A 26,121-nucleotide genomic window follows, 5' to 3' on the forward strand; every position below is an offset into this window, starting at 1 on the left:
TCTAAAATTGTGTCAGACATGTTTTAACAAGGAGTAGGTTTTGGTTTTAACTGTTAAAAAAAACTGATGCCCAAAGAGGCAGTAGTAGTTTTGTCACATTAAAAGAAATTTACTGGATTTCACCTTAAACTGTATTTGTTGAAGCTAGATTCTCTTTTTCCTGCTTGTTACATAGCTAATGCTAGAATAAAAAAGTTTTGAAGGCAATTTCTTTATAACTTTCCTTGCTTTCATGTTAAATGGTAGTTAAATCACTGCTGTTTCAGAACCACAATACAGAATTTGACTTCTTAAAAGGAACTTTCCCACCGTTAAAGAAAATGAACATACAAAAGCAGAACAAAACTCCTGACAACGTATAAAATTCACATTCAGAAACCAGTGAAGGGAGAAAAATTTCTTGACAGGCAACAATTCACACTTTTAATCTCAAAATAAAGATGAACACATACCTTTTTTTTCACCAGAAAAAATACTTTCGATCTTGATTTTGCTGGTAAGTGAATAGTATCAACCTCTGTAAATCTTCAACAAACAAATCAGATCAGCAAGAAATGAAACCTGGTAGCAAAACTTCAATTGTTTACTTCAGCTTCAGGTCGATCACTTAATTTAGCTTGGGGAAGTAATCTGTTTCTTGTTTTAATCAGTGGAAGGCATGTTCAATTAACTGCATGATCTTATAAGCCAGTATAAACATTATTAAACATTACCTCCAACAGGATCTGGTCTGGACTTAAGTTACATTTTCTAGAATGTTCTATTGTTGCATGTGAGGTCTGAGGTCAAACCCAGAAAATCAGCCAAGCAATACTTAATTAAGGTGGGGGAGGGGAGGAAGGGGAGGAGATCTGAAAGACAGTTAAGCATAAGATAGTGATAAATCATCTTTACACCCCCCTGACAGTTGATGCTTTTAGCTTCAGGCACCACTCCAAGTTAAGCCAGAACACCCTCCATGCTGACCTAACTTTCAGCAGCAGGCAGTGGATCTGGCAGACACTGCTCTGCTTTCTCTACTTCACCAAAGCCCATGGTAGTCAAATCACATCTCTATACATGAGTACTGCAGGGGAATGGAGGTAAGTGTGGGCATTCACACAGGATGAGGTTGGGCATAAATAACATGTATCCAAAACCACTGCAGTCCATTTTCTGAACCAGCTCTCAAGACTGTAGATCATGTACTTCTGTATGCATGCACAGCTGCTCAAGGCACTGAGCCACAAATGTGAATCCAGCATTCAGTTCCGCAGACATACAGGTTTTGAAGCAACACCAAACTAGCAATGACTATTACTTTGGTAAAATGATGTCATAAAAGAAGGAAACAGTTTTGTTTAATTCAGAGGTCAGAAAGGGGAAGAAAAAACAGGCAATTACCATACTCAAGTACATTTAGTTTGCTTGAAGTTTCCTATCTTTGAATTAACTAACATGAATGTTAATTTAAATGGTGTGGGATACCACCCAACATCCACATTTAGGCTCTTAGCTATGCTGCTTGAGGTGAAACTCATTTTCAGGGCCATATAAGCAAGTGAAAATTACAGGACTGAAGAAAGGATCCCTACAGCCCACTGCAGCTCATCAGGTGTGTGAGAGAACTTAGCTCAAGGACTCTGTAGTTCACGGTGATCCAGGGCAGCACATGCTGACCATGCTACTGCTGCTCTCCATTTATGAATCTGTGTTGCAAACTGGATGGATTCATCCTGGGACTGCACAGGACAAGACTGCTATTGCAAATAGGGCAAAGGGTAGGGAGTCTGGGGCACTGGACAGAATCACAGTTAATGATACTGGAATGGAGGGAGGAAAGCTCTGCCTTTGAAGAGCCTCCCCACAACAGCTCTAAACACTTTTCCAGCACTGGTCTTCATTTTAAGGTCTAGTTATTAGTATTTTAGACTTAACCACTGGTCTCTGTTGAGTATAGGTCTTCACATAGCAAGATGCTGTAAGACAAAAGACATTAGAGATTAACACTCAGAATGGCAAGATTCCCATGGAACAGAAGAATTATTTGAAGGGACATGAGCCTTTTCCTTATTCTATAATTGGCTGTGCTGAGGAAAAAAATTTATATGAAGTGCAGAGAACAATACTTAGCTCACTTACTGATTTTATTTACAAATGGTAACTGTGACGGCACCTGTAATATACCGTAACAGTGGCAATTTATCATTGTTTCTGTCATTAGATTCATCTATTGTTGTAGTGAAGCATAATTAGGAGATGGACATGAAAACATGTCTGAATTTTGCATGCAGTAGGGTTCTGGTTAAGTGTATTTTTACTGAGCCTTTCAAAATATCTATGAACTCCAATTTCTAAGATAAAATTACTTCCTAGTGAAAGCAAGGATACCTTTATGCAATTTGTAAGGATAAGATAGTTACTGTCTCTTCTTTTCTTGTACTGTACAGAAGGGATGTTAGGTATTTTGTGCAATGTCTGCCAATTGCAAACCCAAAATTATGCCATTGTTTTCTGTTTGATTCTTCAGCCAACTGGAAATACTTATTTTTAACAAGAACTATAGTAAAATTCCCTGGAAGTCTGCATCTGGTATAAATCTGTATCTGCAAAGCAGGTGCTGGAAAATGCCACTGTCAGGAAGCCCGTGTTTCACAATCATCTCAACCATGTTTCCAACTGTATAAAGCTGCGTTAAATACTAATTCACACGATTACTTCCATTACCCTTGCTGCTAGAGAAAACTAAGACTGTCCTGAAAAAGTCACTGAATTCTAAGAAGTCTGAAAGCTCAAAAGAAGCATGGGAACCAGGCGCAGAGCACAGCAGTGTAAGAGTTCTCATTTAGTACCTTCTATCACGTTCTTCTGCCAAATACAATTACACAAAATCTGAGAACACTCAAAGTGAAAGGGGAAAAAAAACAAACCCACAAACCTTAACACAAGGAGATAGATATAATTGCCAAATCTAAATAAAAAAAAAAAAAAGAGCTAAGGAAATACCTTACTTGATACCCCGCTGAGAAAGAACTGTGTCGTGTTCAAAGATTAATGACTTAATGAGACCATCTGAACACTGGAAAAGCATTACTAAACCAACTCTTCAGGGACTAATCCTTGCTATACGAAGTAACATCTTGGTAACTCAGCCTACATATCAACTACATTGCTCCCTTCACCCATGTCTCTACCAACCCCTCTTACCAAGGTATATTTATTTAAATTTCCTCTCATTGTAGTAACTTCATATGAGAAGTCTAACTTTCCTCCAAAGATGAAAGAATTCATAAAATCCAATCCTTGTGTAGTTTAAACTAGTAATGAAGGACACAATGAACAATTGCATTAAAATCTAGGAAAGCCAGAATTTTATTGCATTTTATGTTGGCGAGGATTCTGTCTGTTTCAGTACAACCAGACATTTAAAACACCTGCCTGGGATGCATTCATAAAATGTTGCTTTCTACTGCATATCCTAGCCAGTAAATGATAGATCAAAAAAGACCTGCTGGATCACAGAAATCCATCCAAGTGTGCCTTAAGAAAGTAACTCTGAACAGTACTGACTTCAAAGAAGAAAAGCTAAAAACATTACTGTTGCAGGTTCCTTATTTGTCAGATAGGCAAAACACTACCCACATTGCTGATTCATATGGTATCATCAGACAGCAGTGCGCAGGAAGCTCTACAGGAAGACCACAAAAGCTGACGAGTGTCCAAAAAGGAACAGATAGGCAGAAACATACCAGTAAGAACATACACACCCCATTGGAATCAGGAAACAACAAAGCTAATAGTGACCAAGCTATAGCTCCTACCAAGCATTAAGCCTCAAAAATCTATTTCTTGAAAAGATATACTTATTTTCTGAAAAAAAATGAGATGAGGAAAATTTGAGTATTTTTTTACAGCAGGGAGTTGCTAGTTGAAACATTTTGCAATGCAGTGAATGAGTACACCACTACAGCAACGACAGCCAGTGCAAGTCATCGTTTATCACACAAGAAGGACATGAGTTACAAGGCTTTACTGTCATGCTCTTCTCTGATTAGGATGGTTTTAGCTATAAAAACTTTCCCAGAAAAATAACTTTTTTTTTTTTAAAAAAACTGACTTTTCATAATTTCTTTTCCCTAACAGAAGCAACTAGAATATCCCAGAGGTGAAATTAAAAACTTCCAAGACTCAGCTTGGAAAAATGCTGACTGGTGTTTAGAGTTTTTTTATAGAGCAGGATCTTCAAGCAATAAATGAACTATACACAACATCGTATCATTACAAAAATTCTGAAAGAGCTTCTAAAACTTAACAAGCATGCAAGAATAGACACATTCCCTCTAAATCACAAAAGGGTCCTTAGAACCTTCCTCACCATACTTTAAATACCACCTGCATGGTCTGTGTTCTTTCAGGAATGCTTCATTTATCTCAGTGTGCAGGCTCCTCTGCAGCCTCTGAGAAGTGTCCATTCATGTATTCCTCAATCTTTCTGTATAGTCTTAAACATCTTCCCTTATGAGCAATTTGAATCAGACACAAGTAATTCCAACTTTCTTTAATAAAAATCCATTACATACTGCATACATAGCAGCAGATACATGTATGATACATATTTTCATGTCTTTTAGTTATGTCTGGATTCAATACCAACAGCTCCTCCACGGGTCATTACCAAAGTGCCACTTCCTTTTGCCAATTTCTTCCCCAAATTCCTACTGCACAGCTAAATTAAAATATCAATAAACTGTTTCTGGAAAGTGCCACCACATTTCATTTTCTCCTGTGCTCTTCTTTTATTTGTAGACTACTGTACAGCAGAATTTACAGTATCTGATATGTTTTTGCACTGTTTTCAATGGCTCCATTTCCAATCCTTCATCACTACTCTTTCAACTTTTCAAAGGTCCAGGCAGTATTTAAGAGCAACAGAGAAAGTAAAAGAAATAAAAAGCAGAAAAAATAACTAAAAATTCATAAAGTTCTAAGGTTATATTTCAGCTTTAAAAAGAAATCCTCTTTCAATCCAGACTCTGAATAAAAGCAGCTTTAAAAAAAAAGCATAGGGTCAAAGGAATAATAAAAACATACATTAAAAAGGTTTCAAAAATATTCTGTGCCAGAAATCAGTTTTACCATTCCTTGGGTTTATGACTGAAGGTAAAACCAATTAGTACACTGTATCTACAAACTGGCTTAGAAGATTAACAACTAAACAGCCAAATTTTAACTCTGGCTAGTAGGTCATATTAAGAAAAATGGTAAGTCATCATCAGAAACAACCTTAACTACTACTTTAATTGCAACAGCTTTTCCACAGTATCATCTCAGAAACTCATATGTATGACAGGACTAATGAAGAGACACGTGCAAGTTAGAGAAATGTTAGGAAGCAGCTCTTCACAGTTACCAACCCTACAACCCAATATTCAGCTTTTTTTGTCATGTTTAAAACTGTTCACAGGAGTGACTTGCTCATAATAAATTACTTTCTTACCTTCCCAGTAACTTTGGTCCACCACAGCAATCTAAACACTAAATCATCTAAAGAGAAGAACTCTACACTTTCTTGACAAAGATGAAGCACGCAACCATAGCCTTGTGATTGTCTGTTTGTTATGTAACTGTTAGGAAAAAATTAAAATGTAACATGACTAATGTCATGCTTTGATTTTCCTCTGCCAACCTACTCTTCCAGAAGCAAAACCCTGGATTCTTGCCTCATTATTCACCTGTATGCAATCACCCAAAGTGAACACAAGGTCTAAGAGTGGGGCTACAGGGGCCCATAGCTTGAAATAGGTAGGCATGCGATTGGACTGATGAAGTACAAGTATGTAATCACCTCTTCATGGACAGACTTTAAGCCTAATTTAACCAGGGAGAAGAAAAGAGCAAAATAATCTTTCAGAAAAAGCAGAGGTCAATGGAATGATGTGAATACCTCTACTGGGCGACACATCAAACAATACAAAACAATTATACTTCAGAAACAAAAAAAGGGGGTTGGAGGGAGGAAGGAGGGAAGGATGGGTGGTGCTTTGGTTTTTTTGTGGATTTTTTTAACTACTCTTGTCAAGCCAAGGCTGAATTTTATTGTAAGACAAAACATGCTTGCATCTCAGACATTGCAATTTTTACCATATATGAAGAGCACACTGAACAAGGGACTGACAAAATCTGGAGAAAAATATTGTCTATTTAATCTGAAGAACTATTAATTAAACGCAATAAACCTTATTTCAAGCATCTTGCCTGTTACTAGGAATTACAATGAAGAAACAAATAACTTTTAGTAATTCTACATAGTAAAACTAGAACACAACAGGATCTGAATTCCCAAAAAAAAGGAGAAGGAAATATTTTTACAAATTTTCAAAGGAAAATATGACCAAAATACTTCAATCTGAAATTAATTTAGGAGTAAGTATTAGACAAGCTTAGCCTATCTCCTGTAGAAATTAACTAAGTAATTAGGAAACTATTACTTTTATATCCTTCGTTCTTGAAAATATCTATATATAATTATGTTTATCCATTATTTTTGTAAAACTGTATTGTATAAATACTTGTTCTTTATATAATCCTGTTAATCATGAAGAAAATCAGAACCATTCCAAGAGTACACAATCTCACTACCTTAAAACATATGCCAAACTCCTATTACACATAAAAGTTGCAAATTTCACATATTCACTGCAAGAGAACACACTCATGTGAACATTTCCTTTCAGACACATAATATGCTCTGCAAGCAAAATAATTAAATGACAAATATATCTAAAGTAAAATAGTCAGAAAGGAAGGAATAAAAATGCTAGAAGCATACTTTGCATTTATGGCCCTTTTTCCAGTGCGTAAGTGATCACAAAATCTACAAGAATCTGCTAGCATTATTATCACCCATTAGTTGTCCACTCTAGCAAGAACTCTAAAAGAGAAATGTAAAGATAAAACATGGCCATCATTTTTGTATATGACTTACTACATCTTATTAGCAAAAGGCAGTTAATCACTTAAAATGTTGTATTTAGAAGAGCTTAATGTAAAATGAAATATTAAAAAAGGAAGGAAGAAATATTTTTGCTCTGCAAAAAGAGTAGCTAAAATTCAGTTTCAAATTCATTTTGAAATGCAAGCTGACAATTTCCTCATTTCATATCAGTGAAATTAACTGCTATTTTACTAGAGAAGGGAAGAGTTTTCATTTACCTATTATTCAAAACTCTTCATGGGAGCATTCAACCCTGTTTCTCCAGCTTACTTCTCATATACCATCATATTCCCCACACATTTGGAAAAACAGCTAGAACTTGAGTTTCTGTTGCGATGAAGTATGAAACACTTAAGCAAAACACAACATGATGAAACAAGTAATTTAGTACTCCATTAGAGCAATAGGGATAAATTCAAGGGACCTCTGCTCTAAACAGAGAGCAAGCAAATGAGTGACTAGTACAGAATGTCAACCACTACATATATGGGGGGGCTTCTTATTTGTTTTAATTCTACTCAAATATAAAGAAGGAAAACAGAAGAAAATAGGACAAAATGGTAGGCCACAGGTAAGTACATAAAGATGTGCTGAGGTCAAATAAATACATATAAGACTGAGGAGGTGCCAGAAAGAAAGGCTTGGAATCAGAAGAACAAATGACTGACAAGAGACTGGTAAAAAGATGAGTAAGACAGCTGAGGAGAGGCTACTATCCATCTAGGATTGTCCAAGTCCTCACAAAGGACTCTTTACGAAGCACTCAGAAGAAACTGCTCGTGACCTTATTGGAATCCCTAAAGCTCACAGATCAGTGTCCCCATGGGAGGAAACAAAGCTATCAGGGAGATCGGCTTTCCCTCATATTACAGCTTCCGGGGGAAAAAAACCAAGCTATCCTCAGTTCCTCTGAATACATGCAGTTAAAGGACTGTATTTCAAATTGTCTATACACTCTCACATGTCATCTGACTGCAGCTACCTATTTCTTGCTGAAATAATGCCTATTGAGCTTCCAGGTATTAGAAGCATTTAACCCTTCTGAAAGACTTGCTATTTATTGGGTAATTTTACTGTGATATTGAGTGCTTGGAAAAACACCTCAGAGAACTTAAATACTAATCAAGCACTACAGATTGTTAAATACTAACCAAGAACCATACAGGTTTCTCCATCTGCTTTAAGAGCCATTTGATTATGGCCACTCTAAAGCAGTAAGCATTTTATGTCACTGTCCCAAGAACTTAATTCTTGCTTTTTTTGTTAAATAAAACAACCCTCCAGACTGAGAGACTTACCCTCCTGGTTTGCACGCTACTGCCCTAGATTCAATCCTTTGCACTGTTTTGGGTGAGGTGTCTGCAGTAGGCCCTTTCCTCCAAACTGTTCAACATCATATTTCACCAAGAGAACCAAACCACTTAACATCCCTAACTGTTAAACCAAGACAAAAACTTATGCAATCTGATATTGTCCCATTTCTGCCTGTAATTTTATTAGCCTCTCCAGTGGATCTGTCTGACAGACCAAACCAAGCTAACAAAGCAATTATGGATCTGAAGAAAATGCCATTAAGATTTTGAACTTTGAAACCATTTCCGATATCTGCTCATTTTGACTGCAAAACATTTCCCAAAGGAAAGAGGCACAAATACAGACAAAAATTAATCAGAAAACATTCATAGAAACTTAACAGCAAATGTCTACCACTAAACTTAGTTTTATGTTTCCAGCTTCTTGAAAAACTTTCCTGTAGCCTGTTCTTAAAGGCTACAGTTACGCACATTAGCTTTATTGTTACGAATATTTAAGAAGTCTCAAAGGAAATTATAGGAATGGGATTCAAGTAGTTTCCTGCCTGTTAATCATCATGGAGTGACACCTTCCTGATACTGTCTGCTGGAAGAGAGTGGCAACTTATCTTTTGAAATTTACACTAAAATGGAATAGTATAGGACAACAGTGGCATTTGGTGTTTAGTACAGTAGTAGACTCATTTGTTTAAAAAGACAAACTGCAAGAAAGCATAAGCCTGCACTTTTTAAAGTGCATAGTTTTTTTAAAACCCATGTATTTGAATACCTGTGGTTGCATAAGAAAGTTTGTATAAACAAAATTTCACACAAGACAGGCAGTTTTCAGAATTGTTTCTGAACATTTCTTTAAAACCTAACACTTTCCCTCATTTCATTAAATACTTATTACCCTAAAATTCAGAAGTCATACAACTTCACAACTTCTAGTAAAAGAAATAATGGAAGCACAGTAAAATTTACCTAAAAGGAAACTGAAAAAGTCTATAAGCAACCATTTCCTATGACACACAAATTGCTAAGAGATCATGCTCACCCATGACATTGAACATCAGAAGAGCTCACCTTCTGAAGTTAAAACACAAAAAAATAAATGTCTTTCATCATATAATTCTCTACCATCATATAATTCTCTACCATCATTTCTGAGATACTAGCTTCTAAACACAATTACATTTCTCAATTGGCTTTCACTACTCTGATAATGAATTCTTCAAAACAGTCTAGGTTATCATAATATAGGACAATACATCTCACTCTCTGCCTCTTTAGTTACATTGGTGACTATGAAGCCAAACACAATCCCACAGGAATTGACTCGCCAAATTTAGAATTTACCTCCTGCTATGTTGATTATACTCAAATAACCCAATGTAAATGTTTTGATGTCGTACACGACACAAAGAACACCGCTGCCTGCTTAACTGACTACTAGGGCACAGGGCACTGTAGGCACTTCAAATTTCAGCAGCAGTCAGAGATTCAAAATACTCCAATTTTAAAAAAATCACAGTTAAAGGTTTGAAAATTGGTACTGTAAGAGAAAACCTTTTATACTGTAGCTCAAAAGTCTAATGCAGAATATGAAGAATTTGACCCAAAAAAAGGATAATTTTTCTTTAGGCTCAACCACATCAATACCAGCTTGACCTGCAATTTTCTAAACTACAGTGTAAAACAGCTACTGTGCTAAAAATACGTTGTTACACAAACTTCGAGATATTCTCTCCAGAGATAGGACTTCCTGATAAGAGATTCAAATTAATAGGAAGTGTCCTTCCTGTGTTTTCTAGATTGCCAGACTAATGAGTTTGTTTTCAACAGCCTGTAAAAAAACGAAGGAGCAGATTTATCTGTTGACTATTGCTCAGTGCTTTGAAGTGAAGTGACCTTGTATACAAAGCCAGTGTTGTAGACCACAATCATGCCTATTTAGGCACAATGCTGTAGCACGTTTGGTTTTTCCTGTATTCCTGATGGAATTGTACAGGAACTGCCTTGAGAGACAGGTAATTGGTAACTTTTATTTTACTCTGCCCTATTAGAAACTGATGGGAATCCTTGCAAAGTAGCTGATACAGACTCCTACTCCCAGTGAAGTAATTTCCATGTAGAGAAAGTGAAGCGTTCTGGCCATGTCTATACAACTATGGCTGTATAGAAACCTACCTGAATCACTCAGCCATATAAGAACACTATGAAAAGTCAGCACATCTGAAAAATAACTACAGAACACATACTCTGTACCATAATACAAGGAAAAAATAATCCTAATCTATCATTAGCATTTTCAGATATTCAGGCAAAGTGGCAGTCAACACCAATTTTGAACAAAAAATCTGCTTTAGGATCAACTAACTTTTCAGGGCAGTATGTCTTATGCTTTCCACACAGCAACACATGGAACCAAAAGGCTGAAATGCAAATGAAATTACAGCTTTAAAACTAACTAGACATTTGATTGATTTATAGAAGGTGAAGGAAAAACAGACAACTCCAGTACACAGCTAGACTAGGAAAGTTAACAGTCAAGAATCTTACTAATTACAAATTTTTCAATCTTTTTCATGTGCACAAAAAAATCCACCCATCATTAAAGAAGGTCAATAATATTGATTCTGACAGATGGGATCCTCCTGACTTCCTACTGCATGAAGTCATGCTCTTGTAAGACTCTTGTTATTGCAACATTACATCACCAACGAAGTGATCATCTGTAATGACTTCAGCAAATTCAAATGAAAAAACAACTCATCGTTAACCTGGTAATAAGCTTTATCTTTCCTACTTCTAAGTTAGCTGACTTAAAACACATATAACAGTTTAATAATTAAACTTCATATGTTCAGGAAAAAAAAAATTCTAATATTAACCCAAGTACCTCATTTTCTCTTTCCCAGTTAATGGAGGAGTTTTTTTTTTATTGTAAATGTTGCTGCTCTTTGGTATTTTATCTTAATGAAAAAAAATAGAAAAAAATAACTTTTGAATAATTTATCAAAGTATTACTTTCATCCAGGACTACTAGATAATAATTTCTAATCATAGATAAATAGTCTTTCACAAGATGGAAACAAAGGTGAGCCATCCGCTTTGTCACAGATCTTAAATTCTACTTTCAACAAAGTTGCTGGTAATGGACCAATGGTAAAAATAAAAACAAGTTCTCGGGGAACTGTTACCAAACAGTTCCTGCTTGAGCAGTGAGGTTGGACTAGATGATCCACTGTGGTCCCTTCCAATTTGACCCATTCTATGACTCTGTGATATTGGGAGATACAGACATGTAATTCTGTGGCTTACTACATATATTAAGTAAATACTAAGCATTTCATTCCTAGTCACAGAATGAGACCAACTATTATAGTTACTATACTATTAAAATCTGAATATTAAAAAAAAACACTGTAAAAAATTCAAGGTAATCAGGGATGACCCTTAGAAACATTTTAAATGTATTTTTTTCCTTTTAAACTGCAGTAACAACATCAATCTCAAGACTCTGACTGTTTCAAGGTCTTGTGTAGAAAATTTTAATTTAACAATCTATTCACACAAAAACAGATATTCTCACCTATTTTTCTAATAATTTGAATTTTTTCCACTTGTAATGCAATAGCAATCCTTAAGCAGTGAAGTTTTGCTACACATCACTAGAATGGTTTAACTGTGCTCTAACCAGAGCACAGCCTTATAGGAAAGGACTGAAGAGTTACTGAAGTTGAATGGCAGCCTGCCATTAAACCTCTGTTTTGTGACCATTCCCCTCAGGCATCTTAAGAGAGGTCTCTTGTTTAAAAGCAGATTTGTGTTGTGAAAGTAGAGAGAAAGGCAGGGTAGGAAATGCCAGGAAACGCCCTTCTGAGCTTTTAGTATTGCTTCTGTGATGTGTCTTTTTTTGGAGACCTTCAGTATATTTCCGAAAATAAAAAAGAGGAAAAACTTCAGCTACAGAAATAAACAAAAATCTCACCTTGTTATTTTCACACTTGTATGGGATTTTGAGGGTATCCATGGCCTTGATCATGGCCTGCATTGCTGTAAATATATTCTGGTACACCAGTTTTGTAAAGCCCCTTTTGTCTTCATCAGAGTAACCTGATCCATGAATGATTCTCATCTGCTTGATAAATGTGCTTTTGCCACTCTCTCCTGTGCCTGCAAGACAAATAAGAAGGATATGCTTTAGCCAGTGGACACAAACATGACTTTTTTCACCAATGCTGACAGCTTGCTTACTGCAGGGCTCAACACTGTCAAGTGGTGCTTGGAAGGTAACTACAAGGACCATTTCAGTGTCAAAGAGCAGCATCAATAGGAACAGAGGAACAACTGAATTAAAATTTGCATTTTGATTTAAAAACTAAACTAACGAGCAAAATGGCACTCCAAAATATCCACATTATATATGACTTCGTATTTTAAAATCTTCTGTTCTTAAAGATGTAATTGTCCAAAACTCTAACTTCATGAGACATTTCATCACAAAAATTCAAAGAGGAAGAAAACTAATCCTCCTAGGCTACTTCTCAGGAAATTACAGTAAAGTAATCTGGTACTGCAAGTAACCAACACACTGTGTTTTGGGCATTTTGTTGTTTTTTGGTTTTTTGGTTTTTTTTCAGGAGTGTTGGCTTGTTTGGGTTTTTAGTTTTGTTGTATTTGTTAGTTTGGTTTTTTACTTTTTGTTTGAGGGGTGCAGTTGGGTTGGGTTTTTTTTTGTTTTAAGCTAGTATTGGAACAATCAGAGGCCATCAAACTTCAGTCTCAGAACCATACGAAATCACTGTTAATTAAAATTTGGTTCATACTTATTAATGAGCAGTCATTCCTTCCATTAATTTTTTTTTATGTCTTTTTATACTTTGAACTACAAGTAGTTTATTGATGAAATACTACTTTTTGTCAACTTAAAGTTAAGATCTGCTTGTTGGAAACTTCACAAAGGTTACAACACACAACATTTTTCCTTTGCTCCAATTCAACAAGCCCATTTGTGACTATAAAAGCTTATCTATATTATCCCTGTGTTTGCTTAAGAGGAGGACTTGAATCTGCACAGCTACGTAAGCCCTGTGTTCACCCAGCTACTCAGCTCTACAGAAAACAAAATGCACTGCTCAGTGCTGTTTCAGACTTTCAGCCTAAGCTTTATTTGAATCATTTCTGTAAAGCTTTCGTGCCTCGTACCATAATACTCATATCCAGGACAATGGCAGACTTAAAGGCCTCTTAGATAACGTTTTAGGTGTTTTCTCAGAAAAGTGTGTTTCACAGCAGTGCAATTTATAGGACTAACCCTTAACTATTTCTGAGATAGCACACACTGTGTGCTATCTCAGAAAATCTAAGCCTCTAAAAACTTCAGCCCTTACCACAAGCATAATTTTGAAACCATTACTCCCATTTCCTGCACACATATAATGAACTTCTAATGCAAGTTTCCTTTACACACATATTCCCAGAAAATCAAACATGATGTTACATACTACAGAATCAGCATGGTTTGGGTTACAAGGGACCTTAGTGATCATGAAATCATAACACCTCCTTGCCACAAGCAGGGACATCTTCCATTAGACCAGTTTCCTCAGAGCCCCATCTAACCTGGCCTTGAATACAGCCAGGGATAGGGCATCCACAGGTTCTCTGGGCAATCTGTGCCAGGGCCTCACCGCACCTTCACATGTAAAGAATTTTTTCCAGTATCTAATGTAAACCTGCCCTCTTTCAGTTTAAAATCATTTCTCTTTGTCCAATCATGACATGCCCCCATAAAAGTCCCTCTCCAGCTTTCTTGTAAGCTCCATTTATGTAAAGAAAGGCTGGTAGAGCATCCCCCTAGAGATCAAGACACTGATGATACCAACTTGTGCTTTTTACAGCCTCATCCACTCATTACAGAACAAGTTAAAAAATACATCATGGCAGTACATTGAAATGTTACCTATTCACCATAATAAAAACAAAAAACAACACCGGGTAACAGTTGAACAAGGCTAACCTGAACAGGACCCTTGAGTGGGCCTGTTTCATCTGGTGAGAAGAAGAAAACCTGAAATTACATAAGAAAAAAATTTACACATTCTTCTGAGAGGATATGAAGGCCTCATGGACTCTGTTAGCCACTGCTTCCACCATCATCATTCCATGAATACCTCTAGCTGATAAAAGGTGAGAACAAAGGTGAAATGGCAGCCCAGTGGATCAGCATAATGGACTAATGGGGGAGTAAAATATACTGAGACCAATTTTCTGCTAGCTACCACTCCACATTTGAATTAGTCAAGTCAGTTCTCTGAAACCAGATGTATAGTATCTTCTCACCTGTCAGAAGACTGCTGAAGTGACACAGTGTACCTCAGTGAATGAATCTCAATCATAAGCAGAATACCATTACCAGACTCACTCATCTTTTAAAAAACATGACTTTCAACCTTCCCCTATACCCCCTCCCAATCCTAATATAATTCCTTGTCTAGTACTTGGGAGAGAATTGAGTACTGTGACTGAATAAAATCCCATACTCCAGATTCAAACACACAGCTTGATTGTTAATCTGACTTTTAAAACTTTTTCCCAAATAAAAATCAATCTAACGAATGAAAAATAGTAACCGTCTTCTAAAAATAATAAGTAAACATCTGTAATAGTGATGGACTCCTGTTCAATCATGGCATAGAGGATTATCAGAATTTCTAAGAGCTTAGTGCCTTAAAAACTGAAAATTTCAGAAAGCCTCTGGGATTTTTTTTCTGAAAATGTTAATAGCAACAACTATTACTGCATCATCAAGAATTTTAAAACCAGAGAGCTGAAAGTACTTCTAGCAGTATTATATCCACAGGCAGAATCAGGATAGGAGTCAGGTTGCTTAAATGCAGAGATCCTTATGCATGCACGTGCACCCACATATATACATATCACATACAATTTACTGTATTGTTGCTATTTCTTCTGGTACACATTCTGAATAAAATCTACAGAATGCTGAAATAAAACATTCTTTGCTCTATGAAACTTACTGAAAAACTTTAAACATGGTTAGTTTTAAATAGATTACAATGCAGCTGCTTGCAGAGAGGTTTCAGAACTTGTGGTGACTGACAAAGATGATACAAGAGACTAATTTAAGACAACTGTAGAAGCCTAGAATGACGAGCCATTCTTTTGTGTGGTTGTGCTACGCATACCTGTACTTGTCTTTGCATTTCTCTGCACTGCAACTTAAAAAAAAAAATAAAATAAAAAAAAATCTCAAGTATAATATCTTCAGATAAAATACGTGACTTTTAGATAAAACAACAAAGATACCATTCTCTAAGCAAAATTCACACTGGCATCTGTTAAAGAGAAACACTTCTAAACTACATTGGTGGTGTTTTTTTCCCAAGTTTGACCTATGAAAAGGCAAGGAAAACCCGCTACTATTCTGTTTGAATTTTAAAATATTTAAATTAGGTACAAGAACACATTAACATGTAAGGAAGAAGGACAAAGCCATTGAAATCCACTACCCTGTTAGTCGCTGTACACACACATTTACTAGGAACTGTCAAAACAACAGCATGTACATTTGCAGAAAATTGCTTTCATGTTGGGGCTTGGATGCAGAAAGCAAGGCTAGAAGTACCTACCTGGAGAGTGAAGATTCATGGGTCAGAGTGGAATCAACATCCTATAGAGATGAGCAGAACTGTACTATCACTACAGTTTCATCAAACACTTACTCAGATAAAGCAGTCGGTTGCACACTGGCTCACAGATTTACAGAAAAGGGGAGGAATCAATCTCATCAGATAGCAAGTAGCAGAGTAACTCCTAGGAGGAGTAAGAGCTAAAACATTAATAGAAAGGTAATACATGAGAAGAAAAATACTTGATTTCACTTAAAGTCGTATTTCACTTGGAAGAGGGTTTTATGTCCTCTGTGCTACGAGTAATTCAGTGATAGAGAAAACAAAAAAATATAGTTTGGTCTGTTGCTGTTCCAGCAGTGGAATGCAGTGGGATCACATTTCTGCTGAAACCAAGTATGGCTAAATGAAAGCAAAAAGCAGTGTAGAATTCAGGCCTTGGACCAGCTTGTCTTTTTAGGTGACAAATTAGTTGAAAGGTACTATGGAATGTATGAGATCCTCCTGGGAGCAGAACCGAAGAAGCTAGTCTGTCCTACCATCTGGAACAGCAGCTTTCAGGCTCACAGATGAAGGCTATTGGTAGGGGTACTTGGTTGGTGAGACTGTAGTGAAACTCCCTGAGGTAGAGGGGAAGCTCCCCAGCTCTGGACAAGTTCTGGAGCAGAACTGGAGTATCTCTTCTCCATCAAAAGAAGCCAGCAAGGCTACTGAAATAAAGAGGCTCTCCCACACAAACAGCTCAGTCTGTCTGATGTGGTCATGCATCTAGGCAAGACTATGTTCTCATCCTGACATCTTATGAAGAGATCCTTACCTCTACAACAGCCTTGACCATCACCTCTGTCAACAATTGCCACAACTCAGTTGATCTGCTTCAAGCTGGTAGAGCTATTGCTCAGGCAGGTTCTAAGTGAAGACTCCTAGTACTGTGAACATTTTTCCCTATTGCTTAAAAAGTATTATCTCTATAACATTGTATCACTTTATCATACCCTCTTGAAAGATACATAAGTACCAACCTACATCTCCAACCAATTTTTACTACTGTAAATTAGTAACTGAAACTGACCCTTTTCATCTTGGTCATAAAAACACCAAAGAATTTAAGTGACAACTCATCCACAGACATGAAGAGAATTCCTGTAAGGAATTACCAGTCCTGATAATGCATACAGTAGGCATATTTATATTTTTCATAAAATGAACAGCAGTACCATTGTATCTTCCTTGTGTGATTATCTAACTCCTTAACTGACGTTAACAGATTAAACCTCACAAGGGCTGCATGATGTTAGGAAGCATTTCAATGACATTTCATTTAGTGTTACAGAGAAGCCTATGAAACAGTTAAGTACCTCAAATTTCAAGCAAAAAAAGCAAGAAAGAGGACTAAGGTGTCCTGGAATCTGTTCCTACATCAATAGCACCGTTTTGCAGTTACGTTAAAACCTGAAAGGAATAACTCCAAAAAACCAAATTAGGTGAGAATCACAGTGATGGCTTCTTGAGATTAAACAATGCATAAGTTTAAGAATGTCCTGGGGTGACTTTATGATATTGGTATCCCCAATCATCTGGTTTATATATATTAAGTTCTGCACCTTTAAGACTGGCTTTGAGAGCAAGAGAGGGGGAAGAAGAAGCACACAGTTTGTGTTAAGGAAAAACATCACTCCCCCACATCCCGTTCATGGACTGTGGTGTCTGCAGCACGGACAGACAGCGGGACAGAGCTTCTCTCTGGCTTTTAGTTAGTTTTAGCTAGCCGAGGCAGAGGAGTTCCCTGGACCTTTGTTTTTTTCCCTTTTTTCTTGGATCTGTGCAAGCCTGCTCTGGACTGAACACCCAGCCAAACCCCGGGAGCTCAGGCCTGTGGCCCACCGGGGTCTGGGCCTGGGCACTTTCCAGCGCCGGAGGGACTGATAAGAACCTGAGTGAGCTGAGCTACACCACGTGAAAAGGACTTTTCTTCCTAGATTTGCTATCCCATCGAACAGTGAGAGGTTTTATTATTTAATATTATTCAATTTCTGTTAAATAAACAGCTTTTTCCACTTCTCTCCACGGAATTTTTTTTTTTTCCTTTCCCGGACCAATTGGTGGGGAAGGGGCATTTCCCAGGGGAAACCCCCATTTGGAGTTTTCCTCCCTAATTTGCCCTAAACTAGGACAAATACAGTTTTTGGCGCCCAACGTGGGGCGAGAAAGTAGAAAAACCTGTACTGATAGTTAGGTGTATTTTTGGTTGTATTTATTCTGTATTGGGATAAAGCAGTCAGTAGCCATGTTGCTTGGTTGCATAATATCTCTCAGGGTGGAGCCCTTCATGTGGATCTGGTCCCTAGAATTTTTTGAGGTTTTAATACCTGTCTTTTCCCTCTTTTACAGTAGAGAGGCACGGATTAGAATGGTTATTGTGCTGGGCTCAGTGATAATTATTTATAGGAAGTTCATAGAACTACTGAATTTTCTATCAGGTATGTTTGGCTTATGGTTTCTTCGCCTGACCCTGCCTCCCAGTCCCAATAGCACATTTTGGGAGTTTATTAGTAATTGTACCCAGTTTGTTAGAGGAAATGCAGGGGATGAGGGTTTTCAGCCTTTTCTTTCCTTCTTCTCCTTTGAATCTGTTATGTCCCTCTTTGAGAATATCCAGTTTCCCCTGAGTGTTAAGAATACCACATTCCTGGTCACTTTCCTGGTAGTTCAGCTGTTAAGCTTCTTCTATATGGTCTGCAACTCCTCTAGAGTGAGTGCTGAGATATCCAGAGGAGCCAACGAGATCCCTGTCCCAGAAGTAGACTCAGGTGTGGGAAATCCTGAGTGGTGTAGAGAATGGGAGAGAATGGGCCGAACTCAGAAGAAATTTTCTGATCCCCCAGCCTGGGAATTTTCACGTGAACAAATTCAGAACCCAGATGAAGTAGGGTAATATCTGGAAGAGAACTGCTATGATGATTCTAAGGAGAAAAATCTCATTGCAATAAGCTGGGCCCTAGCGTATGCTTATCGCACGGTGATAGATACTGTAGGGCAGGCAGATAAATCAGCAGCTACCCCAGTCACTCAGGCTGCAGCCAAGCTAGCAGCCAAACCAGACAGTGAGCCTAAGCCAGTGTCTGTTGCTCCTACCACGAGAGGTATGAAATTCAAAACCAAAACTGATCGGCCAGTAGATGATGATAATGGTGATGTGGGGGAAGGACCCTCAAGAGCAGCAACTGATCAAAAATCAGAAGGCACTGGTGGACCAGTTTTCCTCCCTAATTTGCCCTAAACTAGGACAAATAACCACTTAGGAAAAAATGGGAGAGGGGTACATAGTATCCTACTAACAAGTGTTTGCTCCACTGAGAGTATCTTTAAATTAAAACTACTACATAATCTTCTTGTTTTGCTTACAAGCCATATTCGCATATTCCACTTGCTTTTCTAAAACAAGTAAGCACATAATCATTTCATCACTCACTAAATTATTTCTGTGTCATTTTAGTAATTTATAAACATTTCATTAAGATGACTGTCAATATTCTACACAAAATTATTTCATGAATTACTAATGTAACAACAAAAAAGAGCCTGGCAAGATGTGACAAAATTTATTCCAAAAAAGGATGGAGAGAATTTTATGAAGTAGCTCATGAAGTAGATAATTACGTCAAATAAGGAACATGAAACATCTACATTCATGTAGAGCAGGTTCAAGAATCATCTTGAGTATTTTAAATGTCTATGAAAAACTAAGGAAATGTTAACTATTACAAATAATACTGAAGTTGTTACATCATTTCCTTACCTACACTATTGAAATTGTATTAACCATCTTCCTTAAAAAAAGGGAAAGAATACCTCCCATTATGTGAACAGCTAGTCTGAGTGCTTTCTACAGCAGAAAAATACTCTTACAAATTTAATCTGGCTGGTTTTGAGATGATAATAAAATTAGTCATTCTAGTGCAGCCACAAAACTTAAGAGAAATGAAATACCCATCCTCATTGTACAAGTGATGCACTCAAAATAGTTCAAGTGACTAGTAGAATAAAGACTAAGGCAGATACTGAATTACTGAAAAACTGGAAGAAAATGGAAGATAGAATTGAAACATACAATTCAGTTGATGTTCAGTAGTTCCTTAATGTAAATTCATGCTTTTTCATGAACCAGAACCTCAAAGTCTTTTAAAGGAAATGCAGTCAATCAAATACAGCTCTGTGCCAGAAAAAACTACACTGCAAAACTACTAGTATGCAGCTAGGGACAGCTCATTACTGAAAGTCAGTATCTTCTTCTCTCTACTTTCAATTCAGAAAAAACCCCAAACCCAACCAACCAACCAGAAAAACCCACACTGGCAAGTCTCCCAAAATCAGAAAACCAGATCAACATCAACCACCACTGCCTAAGGGCCCACCCAACAAAACAAAACCTCTTCCTTATCTTTTATAGCTACAAACAGATAATTTTTACCATTCTGAAGGTGTCTTATTATGGTTTAGGTGTAATTCAGAGGCAAGAAAGCAAGAGAAGAGATAAACCAGGTGCCTTCACAGAGTACAAGTAATTCCTCAAGAATTCACTCAGCCTTGTAAATGGATTCAAAGCAGGACAGGATCCCACCTTGTCTGACCTTCTCCTCCCTTCTCTAGAAAGGAGCCCTCTGAAAATCCACAGACTCCCTAAAGAGGAGAATCAACTCTTTTCAGTCAGTGCTTGAATTTCCATTTTATATGGTTTGGAGCAACTTTGACAAATTCTGCCTGAAGAATTTGTATCTGTGCAGAAAAAGTATCAAAAATATAATTACATGCTCACAAATATTTTCTTGCTGTTACTCAGAACTCAACTAAAGAGCAAACTACTTAAAATCAGTCTGCTGGCTGCTGCTCTTCCATGGAAATGTTATAAACAATACCAGAAGCAAACATGAGCATTTGTAGAAGAAGTTGTACAAACTCTTACCTTCCTTGCCCAGAGGAGAAGCAAAATCTTTAGATTTTTCTAGTCTTTTGAAACTTGTGCGTGACTAACTTCAAATTAATGTTTATATGAGTGTGTTGAAAAACAGACTTAAGTAAATTCCAAGGCACAAGAAAATCAGAATTGATCATCTATCTTCTTTGAGATCAGTATAGTACACAACCATCTATCAATCTGTATGTACGCTTTCTGTAAACTATTTATTAAAAGAAAATGCTAATAATACGCTGACTATCACCTGATTTTCTGTGAAAACTATACCTTAATTACTAATTGGATAGAGACTGGGTTTAGGGTTAAATCTTGTATGTTTCCTTCATATTCCACCTATAGTTCTTCACCTCTGCACCTAAGTTGGACAGAAAGTGATGGGCACTAAGAGAGGCTATACAACCCCACATGTTCTGCAGGTCTCCAAGAGGATTCTCCAGGAATTGCAGAGTGTGATTTAAGTTTCTCTGAATTGCAAGGTAATTGCAAGTTTGAGGTAGCTCTAAACTTTTATGAAGGAAAATACATAAACTTTAGTTACCTAATAATTAAGTCTTTCAAGTATCTTTCACCTTATGTTACTCAGAGGGATTATGAACAGATAAATACAACTCGTATTCCAGGCAACTGTCGTGGTTTAAAACCAATAACTAAGAAAATGACTTATTTCTTGCTGTGAGATATGGATTAGAACAAGAGCAAAACAGGCATAAAACTTAAAAGGAATAAACAAAGTTTACTGACAAAACTACAATAATAAGAACACCAAAATGAACTTCCAGAAAAACCTTTTCATCCCCTATCTACTCACTATTCCTTTGTTCACACGACAACAGAGACAAAAACTTTGGAACTTTGGTGGTTAAAACAGTCCCAATTCTTGCTACAGTCTTTTCACCAGTCTTTGTAGAGAAACAGAAGTTTCTTCCTGTTAATTTATGGAGTTTCTCACAAGAAAACTATTTTTGTTATAGTTTTCCATTGCCCTGATGTCAGCTGCCCAGAGCTGCTGTTATCAGAGCCCACCCCTCCCATTTTCACATCACTCTGAGGTGTGTATGGGCCATGAGTCTAGGGATAGCATTTTTAAGGATGAGTATTCAAAGGCAAAAAAGTCTTCATCTGTTTCTGTGAGCTTCACTAGACAACAGTTTTCTCATTGCCTCTCAAGGCTTCAAATCTCCCAGCACTTCACTATACCATAATTACTCAAATTTACACTTTGAACACTTTATTCCTCCCTAGATACTTTACCATGAATTAAAGGAGTTCTTTTCAGAACTTCATTGTCCATATCCATAACAGATGGAGTTTTAACAGAAAGATATTTCAGCTTAATTAAAGCATCTCCTTATTCTGTACCTTTTCTGAAGCTTCTTTTTTTTCCTGTCACTGGTAGTTTATAAAGTCTCTTTTCATGTTGATCACTCTCTTTTTTTTTCTCTGGATAAAAGATTAATCCGCAAGTCTCATCTGGGTAATGAAAGAGTTAAAATCTTGCCCAGGCTGTTGTAGGTAGTTCTGTGGCCTCGGCTGGTGCAGGAACTGGAGCCGTCTGCGATGGAGAGTTCCTCATGGCTGCTCTGGAGAGTGTAGTCACAGCCCCAGCCCACTGCAGGTCCAGAGCCTCTCTCCTTCTTCACTCAGCAGTTTCTAGTGAATTTAGTTACAGCAAAAACCCTGCAGCCGAGCCAGAGATCGGCTCGGCCCGGCCCGGCCCGAGCCCGGGGAAAACCCCCCCGCAGGGCCCACATCTCCCAGCCGGGAGACATGGCAGGCCCAGCCCTGTCCCCGCCCGGCCGCATGGCCTGGGCTGGGAACGGGAGGCCGGAGCTCCGCCACTCTTCACAGCCAGGAAACAAAGAGAACCGAGAGAGCTCTGGTTTTACACTTTAAGGTAGGGTTCACAAGTTGATCCCACTTTTCAATGGCCTAAACTGCTGTCAGTTCTCAGCAATGACCAATAATTGGTCAGGAGAAAAGACTCCAGGCAGTTCCCAGAAACTTCAACTTTTCTTAAAGGTAAAGTAACTCCATGACAGCAACTCTGAACACATCATTTCAGGGACAGTACAAACTGCTATGATAAATACCAGTAGCATTCAAAATTGCAATAGCTTTTCTTTGTTTTTATTATGGAAGGGAATAAAATATCTTTACTACTTTAAACCTTATGTCTTCAGAAAAAATGGTTCTCATCTTTAAGATACTGCAACAGAATTTGTTTGGCCGTCTTTGTTTCCCCCATGCCATGAGGTAACATTCTTCTACCCTATGGAAAACTGCAAAAGGTGAATATTTCTCTCTTGATATGTTCTATCAAAAGAACATACCAACAAAACAACGGCTGTATTTACCAAGCACACAAAGCCTTTTAGTTTGCATGTCCTGCTTCCGTAAGGTACATTTAGAAATTCTGTGACCTGTTTTTTAATCTGTGTTTTAAAGAAGTACTGAAGTAATCAAGAGTATCTTGGATGTGTATTTGCATCTATCTCAGACACCAACATAAACCACTATATTATTTAATTAGTATATTTTTAATAATATGTTAGCAACAACTAAGTGCAAAAACATGAAAACACACTTTCCAAAGGTGGTTTTTTTTTTTAAATAATATTTACTTTATTCTATGTTTGTGAGTTCTATTTTGAAAGCCTGATATAAACTTTTTACCTACCACTCATAAAAAAGCTCCATCCAGGAGCTGAAAGGATACAGTACAGCATTTTCCTTCTTAGAATGTGAAAATGCTTACAAGTTAATTGCTTTGCTATATGAAAGCTAGTATAAATATGAATTTACTGAAAACAAGTCATATGAGTAATAGCACATTTGTTATGATCAAATATTTATGTCAAGTAATGTTTTTGATGGTAAATATTACTATCTAAAATTTAAGACTAAGAATAGCAAGTGTTTCAGTATGTTTTTTCCTCAAGAACAGTTGGCCACTGCTTCACTCCAGCGAATGCTATTCACCCCAGTTCCAAGCTCCAGTCTAGATATCATGAAGCACTCCTTCCAGGAGAAAAACACAAATGAACGAACAGAAAACCCCTTCTGCTTTTCCATCTTTTTATGTATGGTCTGTTCATGCCAAAGAATGAACAAACATTTTCATATGGATTCAGATGATTTAAAAATAAGAAAAAGAAGCAAACCATGCTCATTCTTCTTACACATGAAGAGACCAATATTTTTCTCACAAAGCTATTTAAGGTCTTTCTGTGTTATGTTATTTACTCCTGAGAAAGACATTCAAGCTGTTCCCTTGGTCTCTTCTGCTTGTGCTTTTTTGCTCTTCATGCTTCAGAGCTCTCTATGACCTCTGTACTAGTACAATGTAACAGCTGCTTCTGAACACAGAATTAGATGAGAGTCATCTTACCAGTGTAACTATGAAATTTTCACTAGAAACACAAAGGAACTATACATGAAATGTTGGTATGCATATACCTGTCAGACAGCTTCCCGTGTCCATTCACAGGCACCACTACACACAAGACAGAGGTTTCTTTCAAGCCTCAAATACACTCCTAGCACTACAATGATGAAGTAATTTTTGCTTTTAATTACACACAAACAAGTACAAACAAAGTGCAGGGTCTTGCAAGCAGAGCCCTGAACTGACAACAGTAAGTAATCAGCTGGCGTAATTAATAGGTTTTTTTAATACTACACCTTACAAGCGTATTACACATTGTGTATCTTTCTGGTTTCCTAGGGGAACCATCTTGAGAGCATCATAAAGGAAATACTTAATGATATAAGTGAAAGTTTCACAGTAAGTATTTTTCTCTAACATTTAACCCCTTTCTCTTATGCCGCTGCAAAGTCAATGCTCCTCCTTCACCAGGGAGACTGAAGAGCCACACCCACCTGGCTTCAGGTCCTCTCACTGAATGAGCATCCATTTCACTCCCACACACCACCAACCCAGTTACTCCAATTGGGATATATCACTGTCATTACAGCTGGTCACAGCATTAAACTGGAAAGAGGGTGGGGTGGGGAGAACTCAAGCATTTTATAAGGAAAAAAAGAAACCTGACAAAATAGCACGGGCAGGCAGCTTCAGCAGACATTGGCTGCTGGGAGAACAAAAAGTAGGTAAACTGGAGCACACAAAGGCAAGTCCAGTGCAGATATTGCTTTCAAATCAGCAGCTCTGAGTAGCCCTGGGAAGAACTTCTGCCATCCCCTACAAGGGAAAGCCCCTCCTGGCTGGCATTCACCCCATGGACATGCAGGGCTGCAGAGTCCAGGGCTGTTCTTCTAGCCAGCCTCCTTCCATGCTTAAGCTTCTCAGAGGCTATTAGACATTAGCAACCATTAGACAGACTCTGTCCCCAAAAGACCCATCCCTTACTACAGGCAGCGTTCCCACATCTCTTCACCCCCAAGGCACACACAGAGCGCAGGAGGGCTGACAGGCCATGATAAGAAGCTCTGGCACAGCAGCTATACAGTGAAAACACATGACTCCATTGTTATTTTCATCCTGGAAATACTGTCAGGGGCTCAAATGTCGGGTTTGTGTTCCCCTCGTTCCTACATTCCCAGTGTTGCTCACAATTTTTATGCGTTTCTTGATGCACACTGGCAGAGGTGTGCAGATACACTGCGAAATCCAGGCAGGCTCCAAGGCCAAGCCCATTATAAATCCACCCAGAGGGAAGCACAGTTCCAGATACTGTGGCACATTTCCTGCAGCTTATGGCAGATCATCCTCAACTTGAGACTGCTTTTTAACTGCTACTTCCCCTGGAGAGTCACTAGTTTTTGAGGGAATTTGCTGTCCTCTTGCATTTTATGTCTTCTGAGGCATTGCAAGAAGCCATACACTGATTAAGCAGCTCCCCCAAAATGAAGGCAGACCCCTTGCACAACTTTTTCCTCCTGTAAGGAAGGGGATCTAGGCAAGTTAGCTGGATAGGAGTGACACAACTGCTGTATTATCATACCTCTTATTTCAACCATTTCAAATCTAGCAAGTTTGGAAAAATACTAATAAAAATTGAACAAATCCTATTTTAATCATGTTCCTTGCATATTTTAATGTAAGTATCACCTATGCACATACTTTCATGTGCATGCATACACACACAAAGTGACGAAGGCTCTGAAGACATAAATATACCACTGACACTCTCTGAATTTAAGAAATTAGGTCAAGGGTAATATTAACAAAGAACAATTTTATAATTAAAAAAATTATAATTA

General features: G+C 37.6%; 1 protein-coding gene across 1 annotated transcript in view; it reads right to left on the reverse strand.

The window, feature by feature from the left end:
* The window catches only part of GNAQ (G protein subunit alpha q), a 121,668-nt gene that overhangs the window by 66,248 nt on the left and 29,299 nt on the right, over positions 1–26,121 (reverse strand). Inside the window, exon 2 of the mRNA XM_015653196.3 lies at positions 12,260–12,444. Within this exon, the coding sequence (XP_015508682.1) occupies positions 12,260–12,444 (185 nt within the window). The remainder of the gene's footprint in view (positions 1–12,259; positions 12,445–26,121) is intronic.

Source organism: Parus major, chromosome Z (genome assembly GCF_001522545.3).
Source record: "Parus major isolate Abel chromosome Z, Parus_major1.1, whole genome shotgun sequence".
In the NCBI taxonomy this organism is placed as follows: domain Eukaryota; kingdom Metazoa; phylum Chordata; class Aves; order Passeriformes; family Paridae; genus Parus; species Parus major.